At 44.0% G+C, this 23,899-nt stretch overlaps 1 protein-coding gene across 1 annotated transcript in view; it reads right to left on the bottom strand.

Moving 5' to 3' along the window:
- Positions 1-7,137: 7,137 nt before the first annotated feature.
- The window catches only part of LOC102947862 (germ cell-specific gene 1-like protein), a 79,235-nt gene continuing 62,473 nt past the window's right edge, over positions 7,138-23,899 (bottom strand). Inside the window, exons 4-5 of the mRNA XM_007072483.2 lie at positions 21,898-22,009; positions 7,138-7,438 (exon numbers count right to left, since the gene is read on the bottom strand). Of these exons, the coding sequence (XP_007072545.1) occupies positions 7,138-7,438; positions 21,898-22,009 (413 nt within the window). The remainder of the gene's footprint in view (positions 7,439-21,897; positions 22,010-23,899) is intronic.

The following is a 23,899-nucleotide window of genomic DNA, read 5'->3' as shown; positions in this document are numbered from 1 at the left end:
CATTGGTACCTACATGTACCATGACCACCTGGCTCCTCCACAGCACTATACATAAGTCTATCTAGGTGTCTCGAGAGATTCGCAACCTTCGCACCAGGCAGGCAAGTCACCATGCGGTTCTCCCGGTCATCACAAGCCCAGCTATCTGTGTTTCTAATGATTGAGTCGCCCATTACTAATACCTGTCTCTTCCTAGTAACTGGAGTTCCCTCCCCCGGAGAGGTATCCTCAGTGCAAGAGGATACCACAACATCATCTGGAAGGAGAGCCCAACTATGTGATCATTTCCCTCTGCTCCAGTTGGATGTTCTCCTTCCCTGACACTTTCATCCTCCTCAACAGCACAGAGGCTGTCAGACAGAGGGTGGGATCATTCTACTTTGTCCCAGAAAGTCTCATCTATGTACCTCTCTGTCTCTCTTAGCTCCTCCAGTTCAGCCACCCTGGTCTCCAAAGGCCGTACATGGTCTCTGAGGGCCAGGAGCTCCTTGCACCAAATGCATACATCCGCCACCTGCCCATAGGGCCGGTAATCATACATGCTGCATTGGGTGCAATAAACTGGATATCCTCCACTCTGTTGCTGGACTTCTCTTTTTACTCCTGAAGTTAGTTCCTTTGCTGAGGTTTTGTTTTTCTCAGGGGGTGTTTGGGGCTTTAAGTTTAAAGAAGTTTAAGGAATGTGACATGTATCTAGCCCCCCACTTTCCCTGTAAACTCCCACACAAAACTCCCCTGGTCGCTAGCTCCTCTGGTCGCTTAGGAGCGGGCTTTTTAAAGCCCTGGTCTTCCTGATTAGCTCTGTCCCTTGGTTAGGGGTTGATGGGTACTAAAGAGCTTAGATATCAAAGCCTCATCAAGAAGCTCTCAGCCTTGCCTAGCAGGCCACTAGGCTCAGCACCCAGATGGTGAGCACATGGTCCCGCAAACAAACAGACCACACGGAGAAAGGGCAGGGCAGGGGCAGGACCTCGGGGAGGGTAGGGGTAGGGGCAGGGCAAGGGTGTTTGGGTTTGTGTGATTAGACAGTTGGCAACCCTACCCCACGTATATAATGAACATCTAACAAATGCAAAGAAACTCAAGCCTAAGTAAATCTCAGGCAAAACTGTCTGTGAAGCTGAAATTAAGGTTGAGAGTAAAGAACTAGAGCTATAAAGGGACAGGCCTCACAACACTGACCATTGCAACAGCTAACTCCTAGGCACCCTGCAAACCAGTGGAATCCTTGGACCTAAATTAGGCACCCAGGCTCCCTATACAATGTATGGGAAGAGTTAGGTGCCTACGAATGAGCTTCGCAGAAGCCAGCATGCTGAGCAGGGAAACACCTAAGCCAGCCAGTGGGAAATGTTGAGGAAAGGGACATGGCCTAAGCCCCACCTCAAAAAGGAGTTAGGCATCTAACCGCTTCAGATGTACAGTCACGAATCCTCTCCTGGAGTTAGGCACCTAAGCTAGGTCACATCAGCCCAGAAAGAAAGATCCCCACATACATGCCACTGTAGTCAGAGACCTGTAACCTAGTGGTCAGGGCACTGACCTGGGATGTGGATATTGTTTTCAAATTCCTGCTCTAATATGGAGCAGGGACTTGAAGTGGGGTGTCCCACATGCCAGCTAAGTGCCCTAGCCCCTGGGCTCTTGGGTATTCTGAAACACACCGCACCCTCTCTGTGTTTAGTGTCAGACCCGATCAAGTGGACATATTCTGAGCATACCTATTAGATTGGGCTCTGCAGGTGAGATAGGCAGAGGCACACTTAGTTTGCGAATCCTACTGGGGCTTAGGACTGAGCTAAGGCACTGAGCTACATGTGCATACCCACTGGAAAAAATGTAGGCACCTTGGGCACTTTGCTGGCAGAAATTTATGTATCTGCACGAACAGGCAGCATCTGAACAGGGGGTTGAGGATCTCAGGGGAGTTAGGTGGCTAACGTAGCGGTCTCTTTGTGGATCTAGCCCAAAGTACCCATTAGTAAAATAAGAGAAAATAACTGTTACAATAACTTTTGTAGCTATAAAAAACAAACATTAAAACAGGGAAATTCAAAGTCAGGGTTAACTGACATGTCTGAGTGGATGAAAATCAACATCTAAAGCACTAGCCACCTTCACTTTGTCCCTTGTAGTGCTTTCCTGAGGAAAAAAAGAAGCTCTGAGATAAATGTATCCATTCGTAGCAGTTTATTTGTATCATCACCACAAGTGTTAGCACCCAAAGAATGTGCCTATGGGGGAGCACACATGCAAACATGCACTGTAAAAAGTGCAGGCCAGGTTGAGGCCCTGTTGTAATAAGTGATTCATAGATTCCAAGGCCAGACAGGACCATTCTGATGATCTAGTCTGACCCCCTATATAACATGGGCAAGAGAACTTCCCCAAAATAACCCCTAGAGCAGATCTTTTAGAAAAACATCCAATATTGATTTTAAAATTGTTGGTAATGGAGAATCCACCATGACCCTTGGTAAATTGTTCCAGTGATTAATTATTCTAACCATTAAAAAGTTATGCTTTAGTTCCTGTCTGAATTTATCTAGCTTCACCTTCCAGCCACTGGATTGTGTTATACTGAAGAGTCCATTATTAATTTTTGTTCTTCCTGTAAATACTTCTACTCTGTAATTAACTTACCCCTTAACCTTCTCTTTGTTAAGCGAAATCAATTGAGCTCTTTGAGTCTATTACTAAAAGGCAACCCTCTCCAATTTATCAGCATCTTTCTTGAACTGGACACAGTATTCCAGCAGTGGTTGCACCAGTGCCAACTACAGAGGTAAAATAATTTCTCTGTTCCTATTTGAGCATCTGTTTATGCATCCCAGGATCACATTAGCCCTTTTGGCCACAGCTTTGCACTGGGAGCTCATGTTCAGCTGATTGTCCACCATGACCCCCAAATCTTTTTCAGTCGCTTCTTCCCAGGATAGAGTCCCCCATCCTGTAAGTATGGCCCACATTCTTTGTTCCCAGATGCATATACTTACATTAACTGTTTAAAAACACATATTGTTTGCTTGTGTCCATTTTACCAAGCAATCCAGATCACTCTGTCAGTGACCTGTTCTCTTCATAATTTACCATTTCCCTATTTTTGTGTCATCTGCAAAATTTATCTTGATAATTTTGTGTTTTCTTCAGGTTATTGATAAAATCCTTAAATAACATAGGGCAAAGAACTGATCCTTGTGGTACCCCACTAGAAGCATGCCTGCTTGATGATGATTCCCCATTTACAATTATATACTGAGACCTATCAGTTAGCCAGTTTTTAATCCATTCAGCGTGTGCCATGGTAACCTTAAATTGTGCTAGTTTTTTAATCAAAATGTCGTGTAATACCAAGACAAAGGCCTTAGAGAAGTCTAAGTTTATGACATCAACACTATTACCTTTATCAGCCAAATTTGTAATCTCATCAAAAAAGATATCAAGCCCTCCTTTAATTCTTTATTAATTGAGTTCTGAATGAACCACTCCTTTATCTTCCCCAAGCTAACTTTAACTGTGAATGTAATTGGTGGAAAATGGGTAAAGGTTCGTGAATTGTCACAATGACCTGTTATATGATTGTTTAAGAAAAGATGCAAGAAGGAGACAGAATGACTGAATTTAAACAGAGAGGATCTATGATAACATTCAAGGACAGTGTTAAGATTATGATTGATGAACAAGAGGAGTAGGGGACCAGAAATCAATGGACCAAAAGTGGTGCTTTGGAAATTAGGCCTAATTGGTGGGCAAAATAATGAAAGGATGAACCACTCCACTCATCACCATTTTGGAGGCCCTTAAAATGAGGCAAGAGGTGGGAAAGGAAGGAACCTACCTCCACTGTGGCTGCGGCAGTGGGATTTTTACCTTGTACTCCAGCGGGCATGCTTGACCATTATAGCTGCAGCAGTGAGGATCCCAACCTGATACATGTGAGATCCTACTCTGTCTTCCCCTCCCTTTTGTATCTTTTTCTGTTCCCTATTATCTCCCTTTCTCTTGTCACCTGATCCTGAAATCATCTGTACTGCATGGCACCAGCACAAAAGATGAGATGGTCCACCCAGCTCTGCTCACCGGAGGAGAACCAGTGAAGGAGTGAGACCTGATCAGACCAACCAGATCATGTCCCTAATATGGAAAGTGTTAATACCTTTGACTATTTGCGATCATTTATTTCATCTACATTAATACAACTGTCCCCATGTGAATCAGGCTGTACAGGAATTGCCCAGTGTCAGTCAGGAGGAAAAGGAGAACACCATCAATAACAGAAAGAGACATCCAAGTTACTTGAGAATAGTAAAAGGCAATGAAAAGGTTGCTGAGATCCATGCTTCTGCCCTGGGAAACTGAAGTAGGACATAGTGATGCAGCTGCCAGAGGCCCCATGGGGTGCTGTTCTTTTTAAATATTTTCCTCAAGCAGTTTGCTGCCTGAATAAGTGAAAAAGTCCACTCAGTGCTATTGAGGATTTCTTCCAATGTAGAGATTTCACAATGATCCCTTCTAACAGAGTTTATGAACTAGTATTACAGCCTGTGCTTTACAGCTAGGTTCAAAAGACTAGCACAGGAGATGTAATTTATGCAATGGGAGCTGAATGGTTAGATCTGGCTACAGAAGAGAAGTTTCTCAGGCACAACACTTAATCGTGGTGAGTATGACTGATGTCTTTCCTGCTCCCAAAGCCTCTCATTCACATTATTGCTCACTAAGTAAAAAAGAGTTTCATCTTTCCAAATCTGCCATTTTAAAAACGTGTAAGAATCCACAGGACTGTTCAATCTGTATACAGGGATTGGTAGAGCAGATTAGCCTAGGTCCATCTGGTCCAGTTTCCTGTCTTGATGTGACCAGCACCATCAGCTTCAGACAGAGGTACAAGAAACTTCTGTAGCAGACAGTTATGAAATACCCACCCCAAAGAGGATATTCCTTCGTAACCCTTCTCAGTTAGCAGCTGGCTTATTTACTGAAATATGAGAGTTCATCTCACTCTAACTTTTCCCTACTAAATGTTATTGTGGGTGTAATCATTTTACATAGGTACATCTAATTTTTTAAAACTCTTACTAAGATCTTCACCTCAGTGATATCTTGTGACAGAAATGTCCACACGTTAATTATGTGTTAAGTAAAAGCATATTTATTTTGACCAGTTTTCAATGTTTTGCCTTTCAAAATCATTGGATACCCCCTTCTGCAAGTAAGCAAATAAAGGCACCTGATTTACCATCTTTAGACTATTCGCTATTCTGTATATTTCTGACACACCCCCTCTTGTTAGTCTCTTGTATATACTAAACAGTCTCTCCTCATAAGAAAATCTTTCCAAGAGTTAATCCTTTCCACTGCTCCTTCCAATTCTTCAAGATGAAGGGGGAACCAGAACTTTGCACAGACCTCTGTGCCTCGAATACCATCACAGACACTGTATCATGTAGTCTTCAGTAAACTATGACTCCCAATAAAGATGCACATCAGCATAGTAATAGCGGGGTCATGTGGCACCAAAACACCAGCACTCACAGCATGGATTTCTCATTCAGCTTGCACAATAACACCCTATCACTTCCAGTTTGTCTACAGGCATCAAATTCCACCACCATCCTTATGGTGGGTGACACATGGCCAGAAAGGGTTAAACATCCTGCAGGATAAATGACCCAAATTCAATCTTTAGAGACATGTTTAAAAAGTATGTAAATGGCAATTAGGGCCATTCCATGTTAGATAGGCTAGAACTCTGAAATGCAAACCTGTATTTTTAGAGAATTAGAGGTGATACTAATTGTATTTGTTTACTTATATCTTGTTAGATGTTAGCCATGTAAACAGACAGTTCCTATTACTATAGCTTTTGATTCAGAGATCAAAAGGGAATATTAACATTTAGATGAATCTTGGGTAAAATAATGTCATTGTCTATATGTCTCTTTAAAGTTTGTGATAAACTGCCTAATGGATAAATTGCCTTATGTTAATCCATATAGCTAATTACCAGTGATGCTTAGGAAACAGGTCTACTTCAGAGTCTGGCTGATTGCCTGTTGTTCGCCTAAGGACTGTATGGTCAAGGGGCTGCTAGAAAACTGTATAAAAAACTCTTGGGACCTGATCCTTTTTATCTCAGTTCTGCTTGATGCTTCATGCAAGGGAAGCTTAAGTCGTAAGACTGAGATCTCCAGTCCTATCTGGATCACCCTGAATATGAACATTGGACTATAACCTATGGACCAATTCTGAAAGAACACTTTGCAACTACAAAGCTTACCATCTCTACTATGAATCTGATCTCAGAACTGTACTCATGTCTGTATGTATACTGATCTTTTAACCAATACTCTCTCTTTTATTTTTTAATAAATTTTAGTTAATAAGAATTGTCTGTAAGCGTGTATTTGGGTAAGATCTGGAATATTCATTAACCTGGGATGTAATGTGCCTGTTCCTTTGGAGTTGGTAGAACTTTCTTATATGATGAATAAGATTTTTAGTAATCCTCATCATATTTGACTTGGATGTCTGGTTGGAGGCCTAAGGCTGGGTTACTTTAAGGGAACTGTGTTGTTGGCTTCTGGTAACCAGTTAGGTATTATACAAGCTGCTTTGTTCTTCCTTGATAAATCTAAGTATTAGAATATCCACTAGCTTTGGGGATTGTCTGCCCCATTCCTTACAGTTTATCCTAATCAAGTTACCTCAGTGGGGCTCCCTGGGACCTCTGTCACATGGTGAAACTAATCAGTGTAGCCTGAAATGTGCTGAATTTGGCTGGGAGGTTGCATCTTTAATGACAAATAGCCTATTTGGTCGAGCTATGGTCCAAGTTGTGGACCAGATTCTTTGTTGCCAGGGTACTGGTGTTGTCATTTCCACTAGTAAAGTGGGTGTAAGCCAGTGCTATTCTGATGTAGTAGTGTTCACACCCACTTTGCACATGTGTATATGACTGTACAAGATGCAGGACGATGGAGAATATGACTTAGTGCCTTTTGTGAACCACTCTAGCTGGATCAGTTCCACAAACACTATGTCTTGCTTGAAGCATTGATAAAAGCATTTCTCTTTATGAAAAATAAATAATGCTAGACAGATACATTTTTAATTAATAAATATTGTAGAACATATTTAGCAATACTCTTCACGGTGTGGCTCAGGGATATTGTTTAAATCTACAAACATTGAAATGCTGGCTGGATTATGTATGTCCTTTAATTGATGCGCCAAGTCCTCTGTAGTGTTATGAAAAGAGCTAACATACATATTCCAAGCTTTCTCTGGAACTCCAGGATCTGGAAACTTGCATTTATTCTTTAAACTTCTCTCCAGCTTTTTTCGTTTGTGCTTGAATTCCAAAATAGTTTTTGTATATCGGTTAATAGTGGTGACAGAGGCAGCCATACAGCAAGCGAAGGAACCCCATGCAAGGCTGTCAACGAAAAGGCTTGTTAGAAAGTGACAGCAGTTTTGCATCCACATCATACTACTGTATCTCCCAAATATATTGTAGCAAAAGTGAACAAGCTATCCATTTATTGCTATAAATTATGGATTAAATGGGGGAACAGATTCCTAGTGGAAGGTTTTAACAGCTACTGTAGAGCTAAACAGCTCAAGATGAAGCAGAGTTAACCGAGTACTTAAGTTTAATGTTTGCCTTCAACTGTATGAACATTAAACAGCGTATTTTTGTGTTTTAGAACAAAATGATTCTTGGCATAAGTGAGTATCTATGAAAGAAGGGTCCCTCCTGCTGAAACAAGCTGGAGCATGCTGATAACTCAGTGTGAATAAGAAACTATGTTACGCAAAGCTATATTTTGCTAGAATTAAGTTTTAGACCCTAGAAACCAAGTTATTTTCATTTTGTTTGCAACCCTTTCATAGCTCTCTCACTCTTGCTTGAAATCACGGAAATCTGTGTTTGTAATGGGGGGCACCCCCTCCTGAGCACCACCTGCTGCTCCATTTGGTACTGCAGGCCTTTTCCTGCTCCTGGTGCTCCCAGTAGGTTTGTGACCTCCCTAGGTAGGTCTTCAGTGGCTCAGCCCTCCAGCCAAGTCACACAGTCAAAAAGTAAATCCCTTCCAAGGGTTATAAAAGTTCCACAAACTGTCAGCCCTCACCAGGGTATTCAGCTCTATCTCTGGGCCCTTTAAATCCCACCCTTAGATCAGACTTCTAAACAAGCCATGTCCCCTTCTCATTGCTTGGGCCACTTTCCCAGTGGCCAGTGGGGAAACCCAAGCCTGCCCACCACTCCAGGTCCAAAATCAGGGATCCTACACACAGCAGCCACATGCTGCCTCCTTTAATAAGTTGCTGCTATTTTTTCCCTGGGATTCTTTTCACCTTGTCTCTTTACCACCACCTCAGGGTTACAGTTCTTAGGTCCTCTCTCTCTCAGGTCCAGTAAGTGCAGCACACCAAACACCCTGGGCCAGAGCAGAGCACCCCTCTAATCCTAGCCAGAGACTGAGCTGCTCAACCTCGCAGCTCCTTTTATTTGAGCATAGTGGGCTCTGATTGGCTGCTTCTGTGTAGCCTTTCTAGGTAGGCCTGGAGGACTCACCTTTACTACTCCTTCCTGGGGCAGAGTGCAGTGGGATTGCAGGGCCTCCAGTAGGGGGTCACAAAGGTCCAGGTGCACCCTGTCACAATGTTCTTTGTTAAAAACTAAGAATAAGTTTATTACTACAAATCATTTTGGTGCTGTGTAGTAGGGTGGAGTATATAAACCCAGCTGAGCTACCAAGCTGTTATCTATACTGGCTCTTTGGATTCAATGAACTTGTGGTTACCTCTGTGAGTGTCCAGTAAGAGGATCTGGACACTGCAGGGGAGATGGTTTTGGGGAGAATTGGGACCAGAAGTGTTGTTATGGACACTCTGTAAGGAGTAACTGGGCTGGTGGAAGCCAGGGTGAGACCATTATGCTGTGAGCTGGCTCCTGGTGTCAGAGGTCTCAATCAAAGCTATACAGCACAGAAGCACTCAAAGTTAGAGGGCAAGGAGTGAAATTGGAAAACATCCAGCGGAGGGCAACAAAAATTATTAGGGGACTAGAACACATGACTTATGAAGAGAGGCTGAGGGAACTGGGATTGTTTAGTCTGCGGAAGAGAAGAATGAGGGGGGATTTGATAACTGCTTTCAACTACCTGAAAGGCGGTTCCAAAGAGGATGGATCTAGACTGTTCTCAGTGGTAGCAGAGGACAGAACAAGGAGTAATGGTCTCAAGTTGCAGTGGGGGAGGTTTAGGTTGGATATTAGGAAAAACGTTTTCACTAGGAGGTTGGTGAAACACTGGAATGCGTTACCTAGGGAGGTGGTGGAATCTCCTTCCTTAGAAGTTTTTAAGGTCAGGCTTGACAAAGTCCTGGCTGGGATGATTTAGTTGGGGATTGGTCCTGCTTTGAGCAGGGGGTTGGACTAGATGACCTCCTGAGGTCCCTTCCAACCCTGACATTCTATGATTCTATGAAAGAACCCCTTACTAGGGTGGATAAACCCCCAAAACATCATAGGAAGATGATCAAATAACTTTTAAGACACTTTAAACAGTACCACACTATCAGGTAAAAAACATTACCTCCACTCCTGACTTTCACTTGGATTTGGCATCACTACCCCCTGCTTAGCGAGTGAGGTCCAATTTCAATCGAAGGATACTAAGTACAGTTCTGCTGCCCTTTACTCATACAATAAGGATAACATTTCATTACAATGACATTTCATACTAATGTGAATCTTTACATGAAATAACCAAAATTGACCACTTAGGCAAGCAGATTTATTTGGTTATCACCTAGGTAGGGTCTATGCAAGTATAATCTGCTCCTAAGGTTTTTTCCCTCAGTTCTTCACTAGACAGCAGGGGAGAGTTCATTCAGATCCTGATTACATTCTCCTCCCAGCCAATAATTTTTCGTCCTGGCAAATCACACTCCATATTATACCGGGTCTACGAATTCTCCCCATAGAGTCTTAAGAAGCCTACTATCGCTGATTCAAACCTGTGAGCTACATGTATCAGTTCTTCTCTAACCTCCCCAGGTGCTCATAAGTTAACCTGTTTACTGGCCTGATAACCCTATCACTACTATTGAGAATAGGGATTGCAGGGTCAGTGAAGAATTCTCCTTGGCAAGGGATGGTAACAGTTCCATTGATGGTTCCTCAGACACTGACATAGGCCTCTGCATCTCTTGCTCCAATAGTGGAGGGTCTAAAGCATCAGGGACACCTTCCACCTGTATGTCCCCTTGCCCAACAACTTAACTGTGTCATCAGAGTCCTGTCTTTTTTTCAAAAGATATGGGAATGCTGGTGGGGCAGACTCATTGCCATAGGCTGGTCGCACTGATGAAATGGGTGTGCTAGCAACAGTCCTAAATGCTTCTGCTGTGGGTTCAAAGCCAAAAGAAGTTCAGTAGAAAGAGACCAGAATCTGTTCTCCATTCTAGGATACACCATGGTAGTGTCTTCAGTCTCAGTCTGAGCCATGCTGAATAGGGTGGGTTAGCCCCATGGGGCCCATTGCCTTTGTTGGACAGTGGTTTTGGTCCAGCTCCTTTTTGCCACCCATTTTTTACTACTACTACTACTTCTCTACTAGAAAGCAGGTCTTAGGGTCAATATTCATCCCCTTGCTCCACTCCTCTAACATGTATACAGTCATTATAGAAAGTGTCGTTTCTCAAAAATATAACAAAATTGTTTCCCCAAATTAATGGTTTACTTAAAATGTGCTTGCAAGGGGCACTGACCCAGGACCCTAAACAAGCCCACAAAACAGTAACCCTTCTGCCAAGTGGAGTCGACAGCAACAAGGGCCTGGTTTAAAATATAGGTTTCAGAGTAACAGCCGTGTTAGTCTGTATTCGTAAAAAGAAAAGGAGTACTTGTGGCACCTTAGAGACTAACCAGTTTATTTGAGCATGAGCTTTCGTGAGCTACAGCTCACTTCATCGGATGCATAGCATATCGTGGAAACTGCAGAAGACATTATATACACACACAGAGACCATGAAACAAAACTTCCTCCCACCCCACTCTCCTGCTGGTAACAGCTGGGGTGGGAGGAAGTTTTGTTTCATGGTTTCTGTGTGTGTATATAATGTCTTCTGCAGTTTCCACGATATGCTATGCATCCGATGAAGTGAGCTGTAGCTCACGAAAGCTCATGCTCAAATAAACTGGTTAGTCTCTAAGGTGCCACAAGTACTCCTTTTGTTTAAAATATAGGGGTTCCTATTAACAATAGAAAACAAAACTGACTTCAGTCCTCACCCAGTACTCTAGAAAAACTGACCACCGCCCTTGGGCACCCCTTAGAGGCAACACTTCCCCACTTGCTGAGGGTATGGCTACACTGCAATTAGAAACCTGTGGCTGGATGGGCCACCTGACTTGGACTCAGGCTAAGGGGTCGTTTAATTGCAGTGTAGATGTTCAGGCTCGGGCTGCAGCCCAAGCTCTGGGATCCTCCCACCTCACAGGATCTTGGCGCCTGGACACCATTCCAAATCCAAATGTCTACACCACAATTAAACAGCCCTTTAGCCTGAGCCCGAGTCAGCTGGCCCGTCCAGCCACGAGTTTTTAATTGCAGCATAGCCATATCCTGAGTCTGCGTATAACAAAATAAACAAAATTAAAGAACTAAACAAAGCATTATTTTGAGAAAACACTGCAACAATCACTTGAAAGTATACAACCAATAAATAAAACCCCTGCCCCACTATTGGGCAGAATTCTTTGACTCTGTTTTCCACCGTGTGATGCGAAAGTCCAACAGATGGATGTGTCTCTAACATGCCATTCCCCTTTTTCTTCCACTGCATGCCATTCATGGTTTGTTGTCCACTGTCATTCTACCCTCCACGCTACCTCTTTCTGCAATGCTGTATCCTGCTGCTCCACTACTTAGCCCAGTTCTCACTGATTTCAACTTTCTGCTGATTTCATTGGGTAGCAGGGAACTTCTCTGCTGCTAACTCTTCTACATTGTCTTTTCACTGCAACACTATATCCACAGCTGACCTAAGGTTCAGCTCCTTCAGAGCAGCTTATCAGTACATGCAGCTCACGTAATCACTAACACCACCCAGATTCTCAGTTGAGTCTAGTCAGCTTTACTTTTAAACACTGGACAGAAAAGGATCAAATAGCTCTAGAGACTCCCTAAACAGGACTGGACCACAAGGCAAGGATACCTATACCCCTCTTCTCTAACTTTCACCAGGATTTGGCATCAGTAGTCCCTGCTTAACAAGTGAGGTCAAATTTAGGGTGACCCCCTCAATGGGGCATACTAAGCCCAGTTTGGCTGCCCTTCACTCATATAATAAAAATAAAAATATTTCATTATCTCAGCATTCAAATCTTTACCAAAACAGCCAACACTGATCACAGTGTAGATGTTCAGGCTCGGTGTTCTGCCTAGGGAATCAGCAGAGAAGGGATGTCTATGCAAACAGTCTGCTCCTGACATCCTTTCCCCCCATCTTTTCCTCCTGCCATAGATGGCAGGAGAGAGCTCATTCAGACCCTGCTTACAATGAGTAGTTGAGGGCTATAAAGCAGCTCAGTTGCACTGACAGGGAATGGGGCTCAGTGGCATGTTTCTGCCATTTACTTGCCTTCTCCACTCCTGCCTCATAAAACTGACCAAGGAAATCCACAAGGGTGCAGAAGCGTACCACAAAAAATATTCCAGGGATGGGGAAAATACTTTACAATGAAAGACTTAAGCTGAACAGACCAAGCTCTTTATCAAAAAGAAGATCGAGAGGTGACTTAATTACAGTGTATAAGGGCTAAATCCACAAAGGAACTTAGGCACTGCAATGCTGAGTGTTGCACCATCTACCATGTAGGCATCCTTCCACCCAGTGCAATCCTCAGCCCACGTTTGGTGCCCAACTTAGGAGATGCATGACTTGCATTTGGGGAGGCTTGCATTTGCAAGCACCAGAAGCTCCCTAGAAGTGGGAGGGGCCACTGCTGCCTGGACTGTGAACCTACCCCTTGCTCCACCCTGAGGCTCATCCACTTCTCAGCCTCCTCCCACCCAAGGCCTATCCCATGCTCCACCCCCACTCTGCCCCGAAGCCTTGCCACCACTTGGCCTCTTCCCCTGAAGCTATGACCCCACTCCACCGCTTCTCCCCAAGGACTCTCTGCCTGCTGCTCAATCCTCTCTGCCCCCTCCCCCTGCCCACTGCTTGCTCCTCTCTGCCTCCTCCCCAAGGACCTCCACCTTCCGCTCTCTCCTCTCTGCCCCCTTCCCCGAGCCCCCCATCTGCTCCTTTCTGCCCCCTCCACAGAGGTCCCCTTGCCTTCTCCTATTCACCCCCTCTCCCAGGGCCCTCCCACCCACCGTTCATGCCTCTCCACCCCATCCCCCAAGCCCCCCACCACTCACTCCTTTCTGCCCCCTCCTGCCTTAAGGGCGAGCAGCGGGTGGAGAGGAGCGAGCTGGGACTCGGGGAAAGAGACCTAGCGGGAGCGGAGCTCTGGGGCAGAGTGGGGGCGGAGTCGCTCTCCGGGCACCAGTGGCCCCCCCCACTTCTGAGGAGCTTCCAGCAGCGGCAATCGAAAGGTGGCAGGCTGGCACGCCTCCAAAGCTGGCATTTCTTGCCCTGTTTGGAGAGATTTCATCTCCCCAAGCCCCTTATACCTGCCGCCAGGCTCCCTACACATGGGGAGAGTTAGGTGCCTAAAAATGGGAGCCACAAAAGCTAGCACACTGAGCAGGGAGCCACCTATTCTAGCCAATAAGAAATTCCACTGTGAGGGGTGTGTCCTAAGCCCCACCCTTCAAAGGTAGCTAGGCACCTAATTGTGGGCCGGAGGGAGGCATCACTCTCTGCTCGGGATTCAAAGCCGTGAACCGTCTGTTGGGGCTGTGGAGGGGGAAAGAGGAGAGAATGAGTGAACAAGAGATTCCTACCCATTATAGCCAACAGCCCAGAGATTAGGGTAGTCACCTGGGATGTGAGAGACCCAAATTCAGAACATGCCCCCCAATGGAGTTCCCTATCCACTGGCTTATTGGGTACACACACACACACACAATCCCCAAACGTCATCACCTAGCTGTTCTTTGTGTGAGGCCCAGTTTGGTAAGAGTGCTCTGAAAATGCCTGCTGGATAGGCCCTGAACATGAGATAGGCAGGGGACTGTATAGCTTGAGCATCTCACTAACTCGGGTTTAGGTGTAAGCAGCTTTGGGGCATCAGGATTTGGTTTTGCTCATGCCTGCTGGTGGAACTTAGTACTTATAAGGTTAGGTGGCAGCTAAGTGGGAGTTTTGAAGGATTCAGTGGCACCGAAATGTTGGACTTAAGTGCCTAAAGTGACTGTTAGGCACCTAAGTCCCTATGCAGATCTAGCTCTAAGTATCTTCATGGGGAGAAAATACCAGGTACCAGAGGGCTTTTTAATTTAGCAGAGAAAGACAAACAAGAACCAATGGCAGGAAGCTGAAGGCAGACAAATTCAAATTGGAAATAAGTCACAGAGTTTTAAAAGTGAGCGTGATTACCAAATGGATCACACTATCAAGGGAAGTGGTAGATTTTCCATCTCTTGATGTCTTCAAGTCAAGACTGGATGCCTTTCTGGAAGATATGCTGTAGTGAAACACACATGACTGGGCTCCGTAGATGGGTAATTGTGTGGAATTGAACAGTCTGTGAGATACAGGAGGTCAGGCAAAATGATCTAATGGTCCTCCTGGCTTTAAAAATCTGTGAATTCAGTGCACAGGATAGACTGCAGCTACTCAATATTTTGTTTCATCCTCATTGTTCAACTTGTGGCTCCCGGGTTTATTTACCGCACACTAACCATACCCCACTCTGAATACACAATTCTAATTTCTTCATGGGCTTTTCAATGGTGCTCATCACTACAGTATCTGAGCGCTTCAACTATATCAATGAAATTATTTTCCCAACACCCCTGAGAGGTGAAATGGCATTGTTATCCCTGTTTTACACATGGAGAGCTCAGGCACAGAGAAATTAAGGTCAAAGGTATCCACTAATTTTGGGTCCCCAAATCTGAGACACCTGAGACCTGATGTTTCAGAGTATAGTATAAAGTATATAGCACTTTATGCTTTCAAAGCACAGTTCCCATTGATTTCAGTTGCAGCTGTGAGAAGAGTTGAGAGCACATTTTCAGACAATGTAAATGACAATTTCCTGACTCAAAGAGCATTGCAGCCAGCATGGAGGAATTTTTTATTAGATCTTGTTTTAACAGATAAAGAGAAATTGATCACTTAAAATTAATGGTAGTCTAGGTACAAGTGATCATGACTTGATCAGATTTATAATGTACAAGCAGAATAAAGTCCAGCCCAGTAATATATATGCACACTTGATGCTTTAACAGAGCCAATTTCATAAAGCTAAAAACTATTATGAGCCAAAACAGCTGGGAAAACTAATTTAAATCAGAAAAATGTGAATGTTAATTGGGAATCATTAAGAACTCCTGACTAGATATCAAAAAAGCCACAAACCCACAACTGAGGAAAAATGCCATGCTGATTAAAAAACGAACCTGGTTTGGAGGGGAAGTGAAGGCAGCAATAAAAAAAAACGTGTATGTGTATTATAAATATATAAAACAAATGGAAGACAGGGGAAGTTGATAGCAATGAATATAAAATATAAATCAGGAGCTAGGAATTGTAGAAAATTGATAAGGGATGCAAAGAGACAAAAAAAAAAGAAATGTATTGCCAGCAGAGTTAAGGACAATAAGAAGGCATTTGTTCAATATATTAGGAACAAAAAGAATCCTGACAATGATATTGGTCCATTACTAGATGGAAATGGTAGAATTAGCAATAATAATGCAGAAATGGCAGAGGTATTCAATTAATATTTCTGTTCTGTATTTGGGGGAAAAACCAGATGATGTAGCTATATCACATGATAACACTCTTTCCATTCCACTAGTGTCTCTGGAGGATGTTAAGCAGAAGCTACAAGAGGCAGACATTTTAAAATCAGCAGGTGCAGATAATTTTCATTGAAACTGTTAAAAGAGCTAGCTGAGGAGCTTATTGGATTTTTAATACTGATTTTCAATATGTCGTGTGAAGGCCTTGCTAGAGCCTTAGGCATAACTAACAGTGTGAACCAAAGGCTGTGAACCAGAGTAGGCCTGGCCTTGGCAGAATAGCAATGCACCAGGTGTTAGCTAATACCACGTAAGCACATTCCTGGCCTAAGAGGATGGTACAGAAACACCCAGAGTTCAAAATCAGTGAACAAATTCTCAAGAAATTGTAGAGGAACACACTGACTCCTCGTAAGATAAGGATGGAATGACAGGATAATAGATGAGGATGTTTTGTTTGATACAAGATATAAGGCTGGTAACTAACACCATCTAGAGCGTAATACATAACTTGTTTCTATCAATGTATAAAAGAAGAAGTCATAGGAGGGGCATGTTTGTTTCAGTGGAGGGGACGGTATCCTGTTATGTTGCCTGAGCTTTCACTGTGTCACAGGCATACATGTGTTAGTGTCCCTGCGACCCATTGGACAGGGCACGAATACTGTGCTTTCCTGACAATAAACCTGGCTGAACGGTTTCACCACCAAACCGAGCCTCTGGTCCATGGGTGGCATGTGACTCCTGCATTTCAGGTGGCTGGGCACAAGTGCTGGAAGCTCCTTATAAGTATGTGTGTGTGTGGGGGGGGTCACTGGCACCTGGACCATGGCCCCACCCCTGCTCCTCCCCAAGGCCCACTCCCGCTTGGCCTCCTCCCCCCAAGGCCCTGCCCACACTCCACCCCCAGTTCATCGCAGGCTCCGCTCCCACAGAGCCCTCCTCTCCGAGACCCCCCTGCTCACACCTCTCCTCCTCTTCCCCCGAGGCATCACTCAGACGGGGAGGGGGTGGAGAGGCACAAGCAGCAGGTGTGGGGTCTCTGGGTAAGAGATGGAGGGGGGATGGGAAGAGAAGCAGCACGGGCAGGGCCACGGGGGGAAGAGGGGACTTGGGGCGGAGCATGGGCAAGGTCATGGCTTGGGCACCCTTTTGGCTGCGGGCTGGTGAGCCTCCCAAGGGACGTGCGCCACATCCTGTTTGCAGATGCTTAGTCTCCCCTCCTTAGCCTCTTATACCCACCATTCATGCTGTGGTCTTTATTAACAACATCAATGTCTGCTAAATCAGCATGCTGCCCTTTTGCTAATGCAGCTAACACTGGAGGTCCAACAACTGCAACACTAACAAAATCTTGGAGGGAAGTTAAGAACATAAGAACGGCCATACAGGGTCAGACCAAAGGTCCATCTAGCTCAGTATCCTGTCTTCCAACAGTACCCAATTCCAGGTATCCCAGAGGGAACGAACAGAACAGATAATCATCAAGTGATCTATCCCCTGTCGTCCATTCCCAGCTTCTGGCAAACAGAGGCTAGGGACACCATCCCTGCCCATCCTGGCTAATAGCCATTGAAGGACCTATCCTCCATGAACTTATCTAGTTCTTTTTTGAATGCTGTTATAGTCTTCACCTTCATAACATCCTCTGGCAAGGAGTTCCACAGGTTGACTGTGTGTTGTGTGAAAAAATACTTTTGTTCGTTTTAAATCTGCTGCCCATTAATTTCATTTGGTGACCCCTAGTTCATGCGTTATGAGAAGGAGTAAATAACACTTCCTTATTTACTTTCTCCACACCAGTCATGATTTTATAGACCTCTATCATATCCCCCCTTAGTCATCTCTTTTCCAAGATGAAAGTTCCAGTCTTATTAATCACTCCTCATATGGAAGCCATGCCATACCCCTAACAATTTTTGTTGCCCTTTTCTGAACCTTTTTCAATTCCAATATATCTTTTTGGGGATGGGGCAACCAAATCTGCACGCAGTATTCAAGATGTGTGCATACCATGTATTTATAGAGGCAATATGATACTTTCTGCCTTATTATCTGTCCCTTTCTTAATGATGCCCAACATCTGTTAGCTTTTTTGACTGCCACTGCACATTTAGTGGATGTTTTCAGAGAACTATCCATAGTGACTCTAAGATCTCTTTCTTGAGTAGTAACAGCTAATTGAGACCCCATCATTTTATACATATAGTTGTCATTATGTTTTCCAATGTGCATTACTTTTGTGATACAGCAGGGCCAGAGAGCAGCAGGAGAGTTGACTTATTGGGTGCTGGGAAGTTAGCTGGGAAGTAGGCGGGCAGAAGCCCTAGGATGATCTTGTTCCCTGTGGACTAGGGAAACATTACTACAGGTTAAATAGATTGTGGAAGTGTGAAAGGGAAAAGAGGATTTGTGTGCAGTTATTTTAGTTTGGTTAAGAGACAGAGCAAGAAACAGGCCAACCTTAACCCTAATAACGCGAGATTTGTAGAAGCAAGGTTTGTGCGAGGTGAATAGGAAAACTACAAGGGACCTTGCTTTAAGATAAGAATGGAATGCAATGTTGACTAAGATAATGGGAAGAAAAAATGTATAAACAGGACATAGTTATATGTAATGAAAGGGTATAAATAATGTTTTATATTGTTTGTACTTTGAAGATTTGCCTAAGGACAGACACTCTGTCCAATTGCTGTCTTCACTGCAATTGCATGAATAAATTGTCTCTGACTTGTTGCTGACAAACTCAGCGTGAAGACTCTGTCTTCTTCCATCAGACAGAGAGAAGGAAGGAGAGCTGACCAGAGTTTGGAGGAGTACTGCTGTTAGCCAGAGAACCAGATTGCCAGGGGAAGGGAAACCCTGCCCAAGCAGAGCAGAGGGACTCCCCAGGCACAGAGGACTGAGGGAAACCCTACCCAAGGGGAGAGAGGGTAAGCAGCCAGCAAAGCTGAAAGGGCTGGGACACAGAGTAGGAGAGTGGACCTGGGTCCCTTCCCCGTTCCCCTCTCTCTCCCACCGGGGCACTAGCGGAGCCCACAATGCCCAAGAATAGGGGTAAGGGGTGGCGCCCTGACCCACCACACCAAGAAAAAGCACAGGACCCATCCCAGTAGCATCAGCCATTTGCCACACTTTGCATTTATCAACATTTAATTTCATCTGCCATTTTGTTGTCCAATCACCCAGTTTTGTGAGATCCTTTTGTAGCTCTTTGCAGTCTGCTTGGGACTTAACTTAACAGAAGATTGGAAGAAAGTGAATGTTGTGGCAATATTTAAAAAGGGTAAATGGGAAAATTATAGCCTATCAGCCTGTCATCAATCCCTGGTAAAATAATGGAGTGGCTCACACAGGATTCAATTAATAAAGAACTAAATGTGGGTAATGTAATTAATGCCAATCAACTTGGGTTTATGGAAGATAGATCCTGTCAAACCAACGGAATATCTTTTTTTGATGAGATTACAAGTTTGGTTGATAAAGGTAATATACTTAGACTGTTGTAAGGCATTTGACTTGGTACCAAACAACATCTTGACTAAAAAACTAGAATGACATAAAATTAACATGGCACACATTAAATGGATTAAAACCGAGCTCACTGATGGATCGCAAGATGTAATTGTAATGAGGAGTCATCAGTGAGCAGGTCTGTTTCCAGTGGAGTCCTGCTGGATTGGTACTTGGCCCTACACTCTTTAACATTTTTATCAAGGCTCTGGAAGAAAACATAAATCATCATTGATAAAGTTTACAGATGAGACAAAAATTGGAGGAGTGGTAAATAATGAAGACGACAGGTCACTGATACACAGCAATCTGGATCGCTTGATAAACTGGTCACAAGCAAACAATTTTAATATGGCAAAATGTAAATGTATAGGTCTGAGAACAAAGAATTTAGGCCATACTTACAGGATGGGGGAGTCTGCCCTGGGAAGCTGTGACTCAAAAAAAGATTTGGGGGTCATGGTAGATAATCAGCTGAACATGAGCTCCCAGTGCGATGCTATGACGAAAACAGCTGATACAATTTTGGGATGCATAACTATGGAATCTCAAGGAGGAGCAAATTCACCTCCGTATTTGGCACTGCTGGCATACTGTGTCCAATTCTGATGCCCACAATACAAGAAGGATGTTGATAAATTGGACAGAGTTCAGAGAAGAGAATGGTTACTGGACTAGAAAACATGCCTTACAGTGATAGATTGAGCTCTTTGAGTCTATTTAAATTTTTAAAAAAAGGAGGTTAAGGGGTGCTTGATGACAGTCAATAAGTTCCTACATGGGGAACAAATATTTAATAATGGGCTCTTCAGTCTAGCAGAGAAATGTATAACATTTTCCAAGGGATAGAAGCTGAAGTGAGACAAATTCTGACTGGAAATAAGGCATACATTTTTTAACAGTGAGGGTAGCTAATCACAGGAACAATTTATCAAGGGTCCTGGTGGACTCTCCATCACTAACAATTTTAAAATCAAGGATCATGTTTTTCTAAAAGATCTGCTTTAGGAATTATTTGGGGGCAGTTCTCTGGCCTGAGTTATGCAAAAGGACAGACTAGATGACCACAATGGTCCCTTCTGGCTTTGGAATCTATGAATATTATTAAATAGTTGATTGACCCAAAATGCAGTGTGGCAAAATACCTTGTTCACCTCAGTAGGCTCAGTCCTTTTTAGCCTTGGAGACTGTGATTTGGGGCAAGGCGAATCCTTATAGGTGGCACAGGGTCCTGCTACTCCTCTCCTCAGTCAGTCCCTTGTGCTTGTTTTCCTTCCCTTCTGGGGAGCGAGTGCAGCCTTCCTACTGGGAAGGTTTGGTGTCTTGCTACAAACAGCCTACTGGCAGCTTCCCTGCTCCTCTCACTCCCTCACTCTCCCCCTCCTACCTCCCAGGGGAAGGTTTGAAAAGGTCCCAAATAGTTGGAGTCAGCTGAACCTAATTGGTTCCCTAGCAACCCCTTTTCCAGCTGAACCTTATTGCCCAGTGGTTCTCTCTCCTCAGTGGATAGGGAGGGGCCTTTTAATCCCCTGGGACTAATTGCTACCCCCCCCTTTTGTAGCTGTTTGTCCTGGGTTTACCACAGCAGTTTCAGTTGACCCAAAACTATTCACAAATTTGACTTAATTAGTGACAGCCGAGTAAAACTTTTTCCAGGCCAGAAATGCAGATATGTCTTTATAACCTGCAGTCCAGTGATTAGTGCACTTGCCTAGAATGTGGGTGAACTAGGTTCGAATCCCCATTCCGAAACAGGGAGTTGAACTCACATCCCTCATCCCAACAGAGCATCTTAAGTAGTGGGCAACGTACTATTCTGAGGTAGGTCTCAGTCTCTCCTATGGCAGCTGTTCCCATTTTAATGAATATCCATTGGTCTACAGAGAATGAGAATGACTCTATAGCAGAGGTGGGCAAACTATGCCCTGCAGGCCACATCCAGCCCGCAGAACCGTCCTGCCCGGCCCTTGAGCTCCCAGACGGGGAGGCTAGCCCCAGGCCCCTCCCCTCCTATCCCCCCTCCCCCGCAGCCTCAGCTTGCCCTGCCGCCAGTGCTCTGGCCCACCGCTTCTGCTGGGCAGTGCGGCAGTGTGGCTGGCTCCATCTGGGGCTGCGAGCTCCTGATGGTAAGGGGGCGGGTGTGGGGGGGTGTTGGGTAAGGGGCAGGGGGTCCCAGGGGGCAGTCAGGGGACAGGGAACAGGGGGGATGGAGTGGGAGCCATGGCACCTGCATGCCCTGGGTAGTGCTGATACTAGCTGTCCTGGAACTATGGGACCTTCTACCATTAGACAAGACTACAGAAATTTCAAATAAAGAAGTTGGTTATTGTATTACACCCTCAATGGAAAGCTCAAATCAGAGCCATTAGTTGTTACTGGAGGACTAGGATGGCAGAGAGAGCAATTTAAATGTTAATGAAACAGTTAGATATTTTAGTGCAAAAATTACCAATAGGACCAGCCATAATCCCACATCTGTGGTCTCCAGTCTTCTGGACCAAGGTTGACGGTCATTTGAAATACAGTTGTGTACATCATGTGTGCGACCATGCCAAAGAGACCTAGAAAAATATAACTTTGTAAGATATATTAAAAAATAAACACATGCAAAAACTGTTTCTGGCACTTTATTAGAGATTATTCCTGAATATGGAGACTGTTTTGTGAAGTATTTAAAGGTCTAAAAATAGCTGAAAAAATACTGTACTTTGTAAAGAGAACGGAACACCCACCACCCTGCTTGTGCTACTCCACAAACTAGCAACTCATACATGGGAAGCCCCTTCTATCAGGGACTGAGTTGTTACGGTCACCTCTACAGCACCATGCAAACTTCGCTGTACACTGGGGAATGAGGATGGGATATTTAAAAGGTATTTAAGGAAGTTAAAGTGTACAAACCATACTGAATTTCAGTGGCAGTGGAGTGCCTTACTCCTTTAAGCTGCTTTGAAAACCTTATATGAAATTCATCGAGAGTAGTGTAGCTCATAGGGCTAGCTTGCCTTCATTATACTCAGCTGTAATGCAAGGAACCTATAGGCCTGTATCCTGTAAGACATTAGCTTCAGCAGTTTTAGCATAAAGCTTGAGGCCTATGAAATTTGGCACAGATAAATGGCCCAATGGAAAACCCCAAGTATTGGGGAGCTGAAATTAGAATGTTTAAGGGGAATTTCAGACCAAAGGAACATGAGTCCAACCACAAGAGTGTCAAGGCAATGAATTGGTGTACATAACAATAACAGGTACATGAGCTACATCTGCAGATACCTAACCACAAGGGGGCCATGGCACTGAAATAACGTATATGATAATAAGTTGAGATAACTGATGTACTAACCTATAGGAGAAGGATACTCCAATGTTAGTAAGGGGAGGAAATACAAATAAGGAAAAGGGGGGGAAACCTACTGAATATGCATCAAACATAGTGGCATCAGCATAACATTTTATAAAAGTTGCATCCCAGCCTGTGGACAGTAAAGAGAGAGAGTGGGGGTGTGTGTGTGAGAGAGAGAGAGATAGCCTCTGGGAGGTGCCAGAATGATGGCCGCCGATGATGAGGGGGAAGGTGATGGTGACAAATAAGATGATGGTTAACATTTCATGTCATTCTGCAAGGGATGGTGTGAGCACAAAGTCAATGTCCCACCTCAGCCCCACTTAACTCTTATTTTGAAGGTGTAAACCAGATTGTAATGGAATGCTAAACTGTAGTGTACTGATCAGCCACTACATGGCACTCTGTGTAAAATATCTTATTTATAATCTATAATCTCAGCTGTACCAGGCAGTTCACTGAAGGCTCTTAGGATGAACATATATGGTATGTGTCTTGCTCAGAAACAAGCTCTGTAGCCATTCCGTATCTCGTACAGGAGCATGACATAAAGTGTCAGAAGTAAACTAGAGTCGGAGGAGAACGAAAGCAAGAACACCACCTACAAAGGTTGCAGACAGAAGAAACAAAGCAACAAAGGTTGCAGGATCTTATCAACATGCCATGCTTCAAAGCCCCAGAGAACCTGAGCTTTGATAAACCGTCACAGTGGATGAACTGAGGGCAGTCTTTTGTAAGATTTTGAACTGGAAACAAGCTCCACAAAGAAACTGGAGATATACAGGTGTCTTCTTTAATTTATGCTATGGGGAAACAAGAAGAGTGTATCTTTAAATCCTTTGATTTTACTGAAGACAGTCACAAAGATGACTATGAAAGTGTTCTGGCTGTGGTTGATGCATATTTTATACCTTAGAGAAATGTGATTTATTCTCTGCTTCCACCAGAGAATCAAGATCCAGGAGAAAATGTTGAATGCTTTATAAAAGCTCTGCATACCTTGACTGAAAATTGTAATTTTGGGAATGCAAAACTTAAAATATCAGAAACATTCTTGTTATTGTATTAACAGGTAAAAACCTTGCCCAGCAGGTACAACTGAAGAGAG

Source organism: Chelonia mydas, chromosome 14, assembly GCF_015237465.2.
Source record: "Chelonia mydas isolate rCheMyd1 chromosome 14, rCheMyd1.pri.v2, whole genome shotgun sequence".
NCBI lineage: Eukaryota > Metazoa > Chordata > Testudines > Cheloniidae > Chelonia > Chelonia mydas.
This window is presented reverse-complemented; position numbering and strand designations above follow the sequence as displayed.